Source organism: Lupinus angustifolius, chromosome LG20 (assembly GCF_001865875.1).
Source record: "Lupinus angustifolius cultivar Tanjil chromosome LG20, LupAngTanjil_v1.0, whole genome shotgun sequence".
Classification (NCBI taxonomy): Eukaryota; Viridiplantae; Streptophyta; class Magnoliopsida; order Fabales; family Fabaceae; genus Lupinus; species Lupinus angustifolius.
The window spans coordinates 2,781,889-2,795,568 of record NC_032028.1 but is presented as its reverse complement, the minus strand read 5'-3'; the positions used below and the strand labels follow the sequence as shown (position 1 = coordinate 2,795,568).

Sequence of the window (13,680 nt, the reverse complement as noted above, 5' to 3'; positions counted from 1 at the left end):
ATTGAATTTCTCAGTAATATTGTAATTGGTAGCAATAGATTGTGTGAATGCCTATCATGTGAAAGAAGAGCCTGGCTTCAAATCCCAATCTTTGCATTTTCCATTACCCAAAAAAACTCGTTAGATGGTGCATCTTGTGAAACTCTGCAACGGGCATTTATACTTACTAATTTATTTGCATGTGTGGAAGCTTCTCTCTTTTTTCCATGGTCTCGGTCAAATGAACATAGCTGCATAGGTAAGAAAATAATAGTAGTTAACAGAGAATATTACTTTATTCTATTAAATTTATGTAGTGAATGGAAGCCAGAGGGACATGAGAATAAATAAAGTAAAATGAGTTGGGTTTCTGATGCTAGCTAGGGAAGGCTAGTGTAAGTGTGTGTGGGAACGTGATTATGGAATGACCACGAGGTTTGATGCTTCCAAAGCAACACAAGTGATGTAACTAACCACCTTCCCTTTACTTTCTTGCTCAATGCTCACTCACCTTTCGTTTTCCCCACTTGATCTATGTTCATTTTTTTCTTTTACTTTTTCAGGTATTGTCTTTCTCTTCTTTATCCACTTGTACTATATTATTTTAGGAAGATTCTGAAGGATAGTAAAAAAGATTAAGGATTTTGTTTTTTAATATTTGTTTATATTCTTTTTTATCTTCCTTGGTGATGACTAATTGGATCTTGATGTCTTAACGAATATACTATTAATTTATTGATAAGATTTTTGGCCAAAATTTCAATGGTATTGATTTGTGATTTGTAAAGTAATGAGTTAATCTGGAATTCTACCTCTGGATATTATCTAATTTCAGAATATATTTTTATTTTCACAAATTTACATTGGACTTCTCACATCTTAGTGGGGACACAGTCAAATGTGTACACATTTATGGCCATCACCAACCCATGCTGCTAAATTAATTGATTATACAGTTAAGAGAACACAAATATAACCATTGAAATGAAATAAGTTTACCAACTTCAAATTTATTTGAAATTCTATTTGTTAATTAGATTGATGTTTTTTTATTAATCAAAAGAGTTAACTTATTAAATACAGGAGATAAACTCACTTTATTATATATATAAATGATCATTTGAGTCAATGATCAATATAAATTTGACATTACTAACATATTTAAAACTTTGTAAACTTTAATTAAATCAATTTTAAGTTATAATTAGTTCCCTTTAAACTTGACTTGAAATTTAACTATAGTGAATATTTAATTTGGCAATTGGGTTGAGCTAGTTTGACACGCTTTATTTTCACCCCAATACTCTAATAGCCTTTACAATTTTTAACAAATTTTTATTTTAGCCTCTAATAATTTAATGCAATTAATTTTTATTTTAGTCTCTAATAGTTAGAAAGGTAATTTTTAGTTCCACCTCTGAAATTATATGTGTGTATAACATAGTAGTCAATGAATCTTAGATATTGATTTGAGTGAGAGATCCTATTTTTTTTGGACTGAAAAAAATGTTAACGAACTCAGCTTTGTATTTCGGCTACATAACTTAAAAAACATTGAAAAACTTATCCATGATGTCTTATTATAGACTAAGGTTTAAGATTATCATAAACAATAAAGATGTGAAAACCATACCGTAACGGTAAAATCGACCGGAAAACTGGTAAACCGAACCTCTAACCAGTATGGTACATATGTTGAACCGACAAAGTATCAAAACCGATCAAAATTAACCGGTATTTGACTAAACCGGTCGGTTTATAAATATATTTTTTTCAGAAAAACTTAAAAACTCATTACAAGGTGACCCATCTTTCCAACCATTCTTCAACACTTCAAGACACATGTTTCCATGACATACTTAGATTACACATTTTGGTCCTAACATTCGTGTGTAACCTCAGTGACATTTGCGTAATTTTGGAGTAGTGTCTGAAGATAGGATTTGGTGCAAAAATATAATCCCGATATCAGACAACTTTGACTACTTGATGTTAAATGTTAAAACTCCAAATTTATTTGTTTTGTAGAGTGAGTTGTGAACTTATGTCATTTATTTATATTTTGTGGTTGTTAACTGCTACTTTTGGATTGATATATGTTTTGTAATTTAAACTTTGAATTTGTTAAAGACTTAAAGTTGTTTATTTATGTGAATTTTGAGTAGATTATAAATATGGATTATAAATTTGAGTATCTACCTATTTGGAATTAAAATAGGTTTATATATAAGCAAGTATGTCTGGTTTAACCGACATGCGATTTAATTATTAAACTACTGGTTAAACCACTGTACCACTATATCCATATTTTATCCAGTTTAATAATCGATACGGTTTTAACAACACTTCATAAAATAATATTTGAGAATAGGGTGAAAGGGATTGAGTCGAGTCATATGGCTTTTCTTTTTTTCTCTCTATTTTACCATTTTAGTATTTGTATTATTTAAGTCATCCATGGATACAAGAGAACCAAATTTTATGATGTTGGTCCTTATAACTAACTTGAGGGTAAGCCAGATCGCAATGATAATATTATTTAATGTCTTTTCATAGTGTGAATTCAAATCCTAAAATTAGTTAGTTGGTTGTAAAAATTCCCAATTTTCACTAGTTGAAGCCTGCTACAATGAGAAATCTTATAACTAATCACCTAGCTTTTATTACTGATATAAAAACCGTATCGTTCCGATCAGTTTAATTGGTAAACCGGATCCCTAATTAGTATGATACAGATATTGAACCGGTCAAGTATTAAAACCGATTGAAAATCGGTCAAAACTGGTGAACCGGCCGAAATTTGATTAAACTGACTGATTTATACACATCTTTTTTTTTTAAACTTAAAAATTCATTACACGGTGACTCATCTTTCAAACCCTTCTTCAACACTTCAAGGCACATGCTTCTAAGGCATACGTAGATTACACATATTGGTCCCTAACATTAATGTGTAATCTCAGTGACATTTGTGTAATATTGAAGTAAACAGTTTGAAGGTAGGATTTGATGCAAATATGGAACCTTGATATGACACAACTTTGACTCATTGATGTTAAATGTTAAAACTCCAAATTTATTTGTTTTGAATTATGAGTTATGAACTTGTGTCATTTATTTATATTTTGCGTTTGTTAAGTGATATTTTTGGATTGTTATTTGTTTTATCATTTAGACTTTGAATTTGTTAAAGACTTAAAGTTGTTTGCTTATGTGAATTTGAGTAGATTATGAATATGAATTATAAATTTGAGTATCTACCTATTTGAACTTTTTTTGTTATATGTTTATATATATAAATATAAGCAGGTATGTCCGATTTAACTAACATACAAATTAATTACCGAACCACCAGTTGAACGATTGTACAACTATACCAATATTTTGATTGGTTTAATCAGTACGATTTTAATAACCCTACCATTTATTACCTAGGTAGACCTTCATAGGGAGGGCTTAAAGTCTAAAACAGTAAATTTGGAAGAAGAATTCTGATGAGCAATCCCACAGCATAGTGAACTAACAAAAGAATTCTGATAGATACGTCGAGTGATAGCGATATATACATGCACATGATTATTACAACATTACATTAGATAATGTAAGAAATTGAGAATTGAAAACTCTATTTAGCTAATTTGAAATTGAGTTCCAGGTTAGATTTAGTTGTCTAGGGAGTTGAAGTGCGTCTATTCTGCTAGTTATCAGGAGGGGGATTCTTGATTTATAATCGATACTCATCACCATTGCAAAAATGAAGTATTTTTTTGGCACCGGATAAGATGAATAAATAACTAATCCTTTTCGAAGTATAATTTTATTCCTCCAAACAAATGTTAATTCATAAATAGAAAAGTTGATATTTTAGTTTTTTGGAAATCTAAGAATTCCTTATATCACTAAATCAACATATTATTGATGCAAAAATAAAGTATTAAACATACAGGTCTGAATTTATATGGAAATGGGACCCCATGTCCCCTCCACACAAGTTCTTCATTAATATCCCTATGCCATAATCATTCAGCATTCGTGGGTAAAAAATTACCACGAAAAGTATAGAAAAATAATAACACGTGCTGACTGGTGTGAAAGGAAAACCATTAAAATAGCACTAAAGTTGCAATGTTGCAGATAGCTAGGGCTCTCCAATAATGCTCAGAACTGGGAGCATGGGTTAAGGGCAGAGTTCTGAGCTTCATGATGTTCACCTGCTAATACATATATTATCAGAATAATTAGGATTATTGTGCAAATAAATTGTAAAGGCTCTTACAGTCTACCTCATATTTTAAAAGTTTCCCTCTTTAATTTTTTTTTACCTAAATGAACCTTTAATTGTTTAGCAAGATGTGTGATGTTTTTGAAAGGAACTTTTTTTTTATTGATTTTCATAAAGATCCAAAACTTAATATTTATAGGTACAGCAGCAAAATTCAAAAACAAATTGTAGATTATATTCCATTACATGAAAAAGTTTGATTTACATGTTTAATGTCTGTTTGCCAGTTTATTTTTAGAAATAATGTTCGAGAATCCTGAATGTCAAATTTTCCTTTTCAATATCTTTCATTTTGAAACTTTCATTCACTTCTAATTTAATATTATATAGGTATATCCTTCCTAGCAAATCCCAAAAGGTCTTCCCTTCCTTCAAACGATTTTTTGAGCACTTGAGCCCAATTGTTCAAAATCTATAAACAATAAAGAAAAGTACACTGTACAGCATATCAATTTAATTAGGTCCCAGTCAAAAAGTAGCAATAATTTAGAAGGCCAACAACATAAATGTAGATTACCCTGGTCAACGGCAATTGCATTGATTTAGTGACCATAGTATCTCTGACAGACATAGCATAATAATCCTGAAAAATAGGAGGGTTTTAGGAGTTGTTCTTTATTTGGTTGACATGGTGAGTATATCAAAGAGATGCATGTTCGGGACAAATGACGAAATGTGAAACTCTAAGTATTATTATCACTTTATTCTAATGGAAAGCTTCCCCTTCTTACCCTGCACGAGATGCATACAAATTTATTATACACCTGCAATTGATGCATATTCATATTGTTATTAGAATTGCCTAGGTGTCTCGTCAATGAATTTTCGTTTGTAATTCTTTGTGCCATTAGTATCCTTTTAACTTAATAAAGTTATTTGCCAACGAAAAACAAAAATGATTTCTACTTTCATTTGTATATAACAAATGATAGTTATGAATATTACCCAAGAGAAGTCGATTGAATAATTAACCTATGTGAATACCCTAACCATTTTTTATAAGTCTAGTATATTAGCTTGTTTTCACAAAATAATGAAATCATTAATTATTATTTTTAATAGTTTTTGCATTCGATTGTATTATTTGCATGTTTGACAAGGCCATTTTGTTTATATTTAATGTATTCAAATAATGGTTTGACATGAAATCTTCTATTTATTATCATATGTGATTTTGGATTTAAGGGTTTAATTATCGGGAGTAAGACTTGTTGTAAGAAATAGTCATTCTAAAAGATAATAGTTTCTTAACCAAAGAATGGTCATAAGGATAACCCTTGCTAATATAAAAAAATATGTGGTTTTAGATTTTGAAAAGTAAAATAAAATAGGTTCAAACATTTGTTGGATAAATCTAAATTCTAAAGTCCCTTTAAAAAATAGCCCGTCCAAAATCTGAAACAAGTATCAAATCTGTTCAAATCCAAGCCCAATCTGGACAGATGAACATGAATTCGGATCCTCTTCACGTTGGGCTTCATCCAGTTTAATTATCTTCTATGCAATTAATAGTGAGAAATTATTTATATGGTATTATATCGTTCTTTACTCTTCCTCATTCTTTTTTTTTATAGCCAATTGTTATTATGTTAGTTGTTAGTATTTTGTTGTGAGTGAGATTCTACCATCAATATTCTTAGGGATGATAAAAGAACCCGATCGAGAGTACCCGTAAAAATATCTGCAATGACTACCCGCAATAATAGCTTATGAGCCCGCAAATTTATATATTTAGTTTTTAGTTAAATTTTTATATATATTTATTTATTATTTTAAGATTATATATAATATACTTTATTATTATTTCATAATAAATTACACATATTATACAATAATCATAAATTTATTATATAAACATCATAATATTCATGTAACAATTATTTTTACATATTATTTATTATAAATTATATAAATATATGATTAAAATTAAAAATTTGTCGGGTACTGCAAATACCCGCTACCAGCACGAGTACCCATAAATATTGTGGGTTTGAGCACGATAAAGCACTGCTCACGCCCGCCTGCGCTTGTTGCCATCCCTTCGTTTATCCTAAACATCAAACTACCTTATAACTTTCATTTTTTTTTTTGTTGACGGTGAGACTTAAACTCACAACCTCCTCCACTCCCTTCCTAAGTCCCCATTCTTCACCATCACACCACCTTGTGACTCCTTTCACTCTTGCTCATTCATTCAACCTTTATGTGAATCCTTGTTCTGATGCTGGGAATTATTGGTCCGTCTACTGAATACTGCTACTAATTATAGTTGTTGCAATTGTAACACCGCAGGCATGGTCTTAACACGGTGCGCAGTTAATTCATGACCGCCTAGAGGAGTTGCATTCCAAGGTTGTAGTACTATAGAGTGCAGTCCTTATGAAACTCTGTAATCCAAAAAACTAAGGCGATAGAGAATAATTGGTTGCCTACTCTGATATTTATGATTGTCATTGGCAAACATGTATACCTGTGTGGGAGCTAAGAAGTACGATTCAAGCTTTTCCATTGCATAGCCACAGAGGAGATAAATTGAAGCCATTGAAAGAGATTAATTCATGCTTTTCATTTCATCTCAAATTCTCAATGACGCTACTTATGCAGGGAGGGAGAACATGACAGATAAAAAAGATGATTTTTTTTTTAATGTGTTTGTGTAACACTTGGAGTAAAAGCTTACCAATAAATAGTTTTAGGCGGAGAGAGAAAATGAATTAGTTATTCCAATAGGACACTTGGCAGAAGATCAGAGAATTGGGAGGTTTAGTAAAAGGACAAAAAAGAGAAATAGAAGGATGAATAATTACGTGATGAATATTGGAAACATTCTCTGCTTCTTTCTCAATAGTATCTTCTATTTACTTTCATTTCCTCATTGTAACAGTCATGGTATTGTTTAATCCATCACCTGTAACCATTTCACTTCTTGTTTTCAATACAATAATCTTTTCTCATTATTTGCACTTGGTGTACTTGTTGAGTCTTTCATTTTGTTAATCAAAAGTGATCAAACATGTGTTGTTTTGTGCCTATTTGTATTGGTTCAGATGTCCTCACTATTGAAAAGTTAAGTCTTGAAACTTATCAGAAAAGTTGGTGTTCTGAAATTTCATATGTAATGTTTTAAAAAGGCTCTCGTTGCTGTGAAGATTATATTAACAGCAATATTATCAACAAAAAACTTCAGTTAATAGTGGTGGCCTGGTGGGTTTATTGATGATTGGAGCAAGTTATGTAGCTACTAATACACCCAAAAAGGGAAAAGAAAAAGATAATCGCCATGCATTACAATGCTGAAAGAGCAATGAATAAGGATAACAATGCATTATGAAACTTCAATGATTGAGTTTCCAAACCAAACCTATTACCGAAACTCATGAAACATAGCGATCCGTGACTGTGAGCAGCACTACTATAATAAAAAGATTAAGCAGAAAATGAAAAGGAAGAAGAAATAATCAAATAGAAGGATACATATAATACTGGCATACAAAATAAGTTCCGTCAAATACAAAGTCTCCCATCAAATCTCCCAAAGAATACAAGCGAATTTATATAGACCAAATACAAATAATAAAGTCTGATATCATAGCTAGAAAATAATATATGTAGTGGCAAATGGTAAATAGCAGCAATCAGAAGGAAAATCTTAGATCCAAAGAGAGAAGAAAGAGATTAGAGATCGATCTCTAGAGGATTAGTGACAGAAGGGCACATCCGAATGCAAAGCTCCCAACCATCAACTTATCTACCCCACTCTGCAATGTTACAGTGTAGATTAATAATTCAGAAGCTCAGTTGTTAAACAAGTTTTATTTTTTAAACACCAACATGTCTATAACAATGGTTACAAAGCCTATCTCATCCATCACAAAGATCAAAAATCAGAATTGCAATTCATAACATGGCATACTAAGAAGTAACAATGCTACCATACAATTTCCTTTAAGTTAGACCAAAAATACGTAAACAAATATATAGATAAAAAATGTGGGAATTATGAGAATGGGTGATGGAATAACTGCAATTTAGGCATAAAAGGAGTTCGCTCGAGGCATCATTCATGAGTTATGGCATGGTGCTCATAAGAAATAAGGTGAATGAGAATCAGTTCCATTGGTGTCTGAAAGAGTTAAAATGTTCAGAGAAATCTCTTCACATGATTAACTTTCCCAAAATAGAAATAATTTCCATATTATTTCTTACGCCATTTTCATTAAACCGCGCATAAGGTTTTAGCTAATAACATTTCAAATGAAAACTATATCTATCTTAAACATATAACTATTTACAGAAAGGTTAAAATATATTTTTAATCCAACATTATTTAAACTAGCTATTTTAAATTTGGATCATATCATCTGATCTGGATGCAATAATGTAATATCGCCACACCGGAATTGATTCGTGTAGTGTGACATGACTAGGTCATACCATCATATAATTAAATCATATTTGGGCAAAAATATTTTTATAATTATATAAAAATATCAGGCACTACTATAACCACAATTTAGATAACATTACTATAGTGGGAACTTACATCATCACCAGCAGGAGCGACAGGGGCCAAGTTAGGACCGGGAGCTTCAGATGCGGGAGAGATAGGCCCTGGTGCTAGTGCTGGTGCCTTACTCTTCACCTTCTCTGGCGCCGGAGCTGGAGACGTAGCTGGAGGAGATGACAGAGGTGTTGGTGTGAGTGCTGGTGGAGGGACTGCTGGTGGTGGTGTAGCCGGAGGAGGAGTTGCTGGAGGTGGAGATTGGGCTGGTGGAGGTGTTGCGGGTGGTGGAGAGCTCACTGGTGGTGGTGATTGTACCGGTGGTGGGGAGCTCACTGGTGGTGGCGATTGTGCCGGTGGGGGGGAGCTCACTGGTGGTGGTGATTGTACCGGTGGTGGTGATTGGGCTGGTGGAGGAGAAGATTGAAGCGGTGGAGGAGAGGATTGAAGCGGTGGAGGAGAAGATTGAACGGGTGGAGGTGAAGCTTGAGGAGTGGGAGGAGCAGGGGTGGTGGTGGGGGTTGGAGTAGTTGGAGTGGGAGGGGCAGGGGAAGAGGTGGGAGATTGGGCTGTGACGCAGGAAAGAACAATGCAGATGAATCCAACCAAAAAAAGTGTTTTTGGAGCCATTATTACAATCACTTTTCCTCCAAGTGAAGTGGAGCTATGAGAGGTAGATAATAGGTGAGTTAAGAGGGAGTGAAAGAGGGTGAGGAAATAAAAAGTAGTCTATGTGATTGTAATTACTAGTTGTAATGAATGAAAGAGTAGATTTTGGATGGATTGGATCAAAATATGAGGAAGGTTCCACCTTTTTATATTGCTGCCACTACTAAACAGATCTGTGGAGTCTGATTGCACATTGCAGTCACAGTTATGTAGCTTCATGCTCTCTCTCATCTATCATTTCTCCCTTAGAACTTGTTTAATTTAAAAATGAACATTAATGTTATTTCAAAAATGATATTCCATTTCAATGTAAATCCACCCTTAACTCCCAAAATTTTATGCATTTATGTGATTGGTGTAATTTTAAGTTATACGTGTTAATCACGATTATTTAGGGTAAAATATAATTGATAGCGTAAATCGTGATTTGTGTCTACAATTTCTGAAAATGTATATCATTCTCCTAATTTTTCAAGAAGTTATACTGAATGAGTAAATAGAAAGTCAAATTACACAATTGTGCAGATTTCACTCCTTAACTCCATAAGTCCCTACAGACAATTGATGATCATGATTTCCGAAGCTAAAAAGTGATTAGTCCTCAAATTTTAGATAGGAACATCTTGGATTTGAAAAATTAATGGGTGATTTAGGATTAATATTTTAGCTCTTCATAATTAATATTCATTGTTGGTTTAGAATAAGTTCATCAACAAGTTTGACTTTTTTAATGCATGGGACATATTTATATATGCTAAAGTTCATATGTAAAGTTCATTTTATATGTAAAAAGTTGAAAAGTCATACTGAATACTGACCACCCTTGTGATCTCATTTAATTATATCAAATATTCTTATTTCCACGATGAATTAATATAACATATTATTTCAAAATTTTAAATCAATTAATCATTACTTTTTTCCGTGCATACATGTATCTTTATTTGCTGAATAATTAAGTTCAATATGAAAGAATTTTTTCCATATCAAGTTTATTTTAATTGAAAATGAAATAGAAGTAGTGGTGGGGGTGGAAAAGGCCTACCATGAATTATGATGGCACAACTCTAACCACCAAGAATGATTCTAATAGACATTTTTCCAACCGAAACATAGTAATATAGCTGGATATATAAAGGATTGATGACATGTAAATAATTAGAAAACGTTAATATAAATTTATGTTCTAGAAAACTAGTTCATAGAGCATTCTCCATGAAAATTGAAAAAAGTACACATATATTATAGAATTTTTTATAAGCAACAGACAAAAGTTAACAGACTATAGAAAGTATATGACAACTGTGGTTCAACCGTTCAAGTGTCTTCATCTCTGAACTGGACACCAGGGCATGTGTGATTTGTAAGCTACGTTTGAAGCTGCTGGAAAGAAAGTTAAGGGATCTGGTTGGTAAAGTGGGGCTGAATGGTTGGTCATATTCATTTGGTCCAATATCATATTAATAATTAATGAGTGTAATATCTATATATTTTCAGTGTAAAGATTTATACAGAGTTATTACATCATTTATAATTCATTTGGATTAATTTTTTGAAGAGTTAATAATTATTAAATATGAATAATGAATGATAATATATAAAACTCATATATTAACATACAATTTCTTCCTCATAATTAATATGTAGTGATATATTTATGTACATTTAAAATGTAATAACAAAGTTACAAGCTACAAATTAAAGGGATGATTAATGCTTAGCATCTTTAATGAGTTACAGCCATGATCACAGCAAAGTGGGGACTGGAGTCTTGTGCTGGTGGAAGACATGATTATATGGATTCACGGTTTTGTTTGCTTTTGATGAATGCATGTAAGTAGTTAGGGGCAAATCTCAAAATGGGAAGAATGGGGCTTAATTAAGGAAGAAAAAGTTATTGCTAGAGTAACTTTGCTTAGTTTTCACTCCAAATTTCATCTCAGCTTTCGAAACATGATGACTAGTAGCTCTATTCCACTCGTAATTGTACTTACCAGAAGAAATATAAATGGGGAAAATAAAATAAAAAAGAAATATTTGAATTGTCTTTAATTTAAAGAAGGTAAACTAACCTTTCGTTTATTAAAAATTTTTAGGTCACCACTGTAAACCTTTTGTTTGAACTTTTATTTCATGAAGTTTCTTGCACTTCAATGTAAGATTGTTGCTTTTGTATGTACTCCTTTTAAGTAGCACAAGACAAATTCCTCAATAATGGTGACTATTTAATAATTATATATTTCTATGTACTTAAATTATTATTTGACAAAGGTTGTTTTTTAAAATTGATTTAATTTAATTTCTTTATAATTTAAATAAATGTAATAAATCATATCTAGCCAGCGCAGCTAAGAATCATTAGTCTGCGTCAATTACTCCTCTGAGAAAGTTGTTAACTTTATCCTTTGTTGCATGAGAAATTTGGCAATGGTGGGTACTTGTTATAATTGCAATAATTTGTAATTTTGAAAAACCACCTAAAAAGTTAAGTTTAAAACTTTAAAGCACGGGGCTAGATCCATGTCACTAGAAATTACTGAAATTAGTTGCACACCAAAGAATGAAGGATAATATTTTGAAGTGTTTAAAAAGTAAACATGTCGAACTTCAATTTAAAATTATCAACTTTTTTCTTCTTCTTTGAGACATTATCTCCAAAAACCTTTAGGTAAAAAAACAAAGGGACAAAACTCACAAACACAGAGATATTGGACGGACATCTTTTATCCTAAAAGTGTATTATTCCATGTGTTACGACTTGTGATTGATCAGAGAAATATTTAATTATTAATTTTATAATTTAAATACATAGTTTTCAACCAAACATAACTAGTGACACATAAAGTAATGATACACATTTTTATGAGATAACAAATATTTTGTTAAAGATAGATGTTTTGCAATCTGGATGATGCTACTTTTCAGCTCCCTCTTGTTAACGTGTTTCTTTCCCATTAATCATATCAGGACATCAATGAACAGCTTTCACCCTTTTCTTGCAGTTGCTGTTTAATTCGACACGACCTTAAAGGTTTAGGAGCAACATCGTGAACATTATTGTTCTTCAGTTTCTTTCTCCTTGTTATAAGATAAAGATACGTGTGGTTAATTATGGACTAGTATTGAACCACGGGTTAAATTCATAATAATAAAAAATATGCAAGAGAAGTTAAAACTATTTAGATCTAACTAAAGTGGTTGGGAGGTAGAATGCATGATGTGATGAAAGAAGAAAATCAATTTGATGTGTTTGCTGGTGGCATATAGGTATCATCAGTATTAGGACCGGATCGAACCGGACGGTCTGACCAGACCGTCACCCGTTGGCAAGAATGGTCACGTCTTGATAAATAAGTCGTCCACCCTATTGAGCTGTTTTGGGCCGTTTGTAATCCAGTCCACTCAGGTTGGACTGGGTTAACTTAGAACAACCCAGTGAGTTAGACTGGGCGGGCCAACTACTACTTAAAAAAATAAAAAATAAAAAATAAATAAAAAGTAAAAACTAAAACCTAATTACTTAATATAAAAACAAGGGACCACCATAAAATACACCCAACAACAACACATGAGTTTCAAACAACATACAGGTTCAGCATCGCACCATCGCTCTTCGCCACCGTTTCCTGTCACAGAGTATGTTTTATGGTTTTGTGGGATTTATTAGTGGTAGAGGAGTTTCTTTTTTTAGTCTTTAGTTTATGGTTTTTATTAAGTTATTTGATTGAATTATTACTCCACGGCTCAACTTTTGTATCAAAATTATTATTTTATTAGTGCATTGCAAAATTAGGACTGAATTATTAGTTTGTTGGTGTAGTTTTTTAGTTTGTGCAAATTAGATGTTCTACTTACTCTTTTCAAATGTTGTAAAAGATATTTAGATGGATTTAAATATTTAATCTTTATATGAGATAGTTACATTTTGATTTTAATTCTAATTATATAAGATTTAAACTTATTTGATACATTTTTGTTTTTATTTATGTGTGTATACATTATGCAAAACATGATATTGATTAGTGTATTATTACTTATTATCTTATTTTAATTAATTATATAGTATATATAATTACATATGATATTATGACATCATGCAGTTGGACCGGACAGTCTAACTAGTTAAGCCGGTTAGAACTTATACGTGACTTTTTCTGAGTTAATGTCCGACTTAGGTTTCATTACATTGGGTATCATTGTTCTTCTTGGCTTTTTTTCTTTTAAAAATATTGATCACAACTCATGAATG

The 13,680-nt window shown here is 31.7% G+C and overlaps 1 protein-coding gene across 1 annotated transcript; it reads right to left on the bottom strand.

The window, feature by feature from the left end:
- LOC109336609 (classical arabinogalactan protein 9-like) lies at window positions 7,707-9,553 on the bottom strand. Its single transcript, XM_019573314.1, has 2 exons — window positions 8,805-9,553; window positions 7,707-8,019 (listed from the first exon to the last, which is right to left on the bottom strand). Exons 1-2 carry the CDS (start codon window positions 9,390-9,392, stop codon window positions 7,951-7,953), a joined length of 657 nt encoding a protein of 218 aa, XP_019428859.1. The 5' UTR covers window positions 9,393-9,553; the 3' UTR covers window positions 7,707-7,950.

Coding starts and splice junctions, on each gene's coding strand:
- LOC109336609 (XM_019573314.1), bottom strand. CDS start 9,392: ATGGCTCCAAAAACACTTTTTTTGGTTGGATTCATCTGCATTGTTCTT. Junction 8,020..8,804: donor TCGCTCCTGCTGGTGATGAT/GTAAGTTCCCAC, acceptor GTAACATTGCAG/AGTGGGGTAGATAAGTTGAT.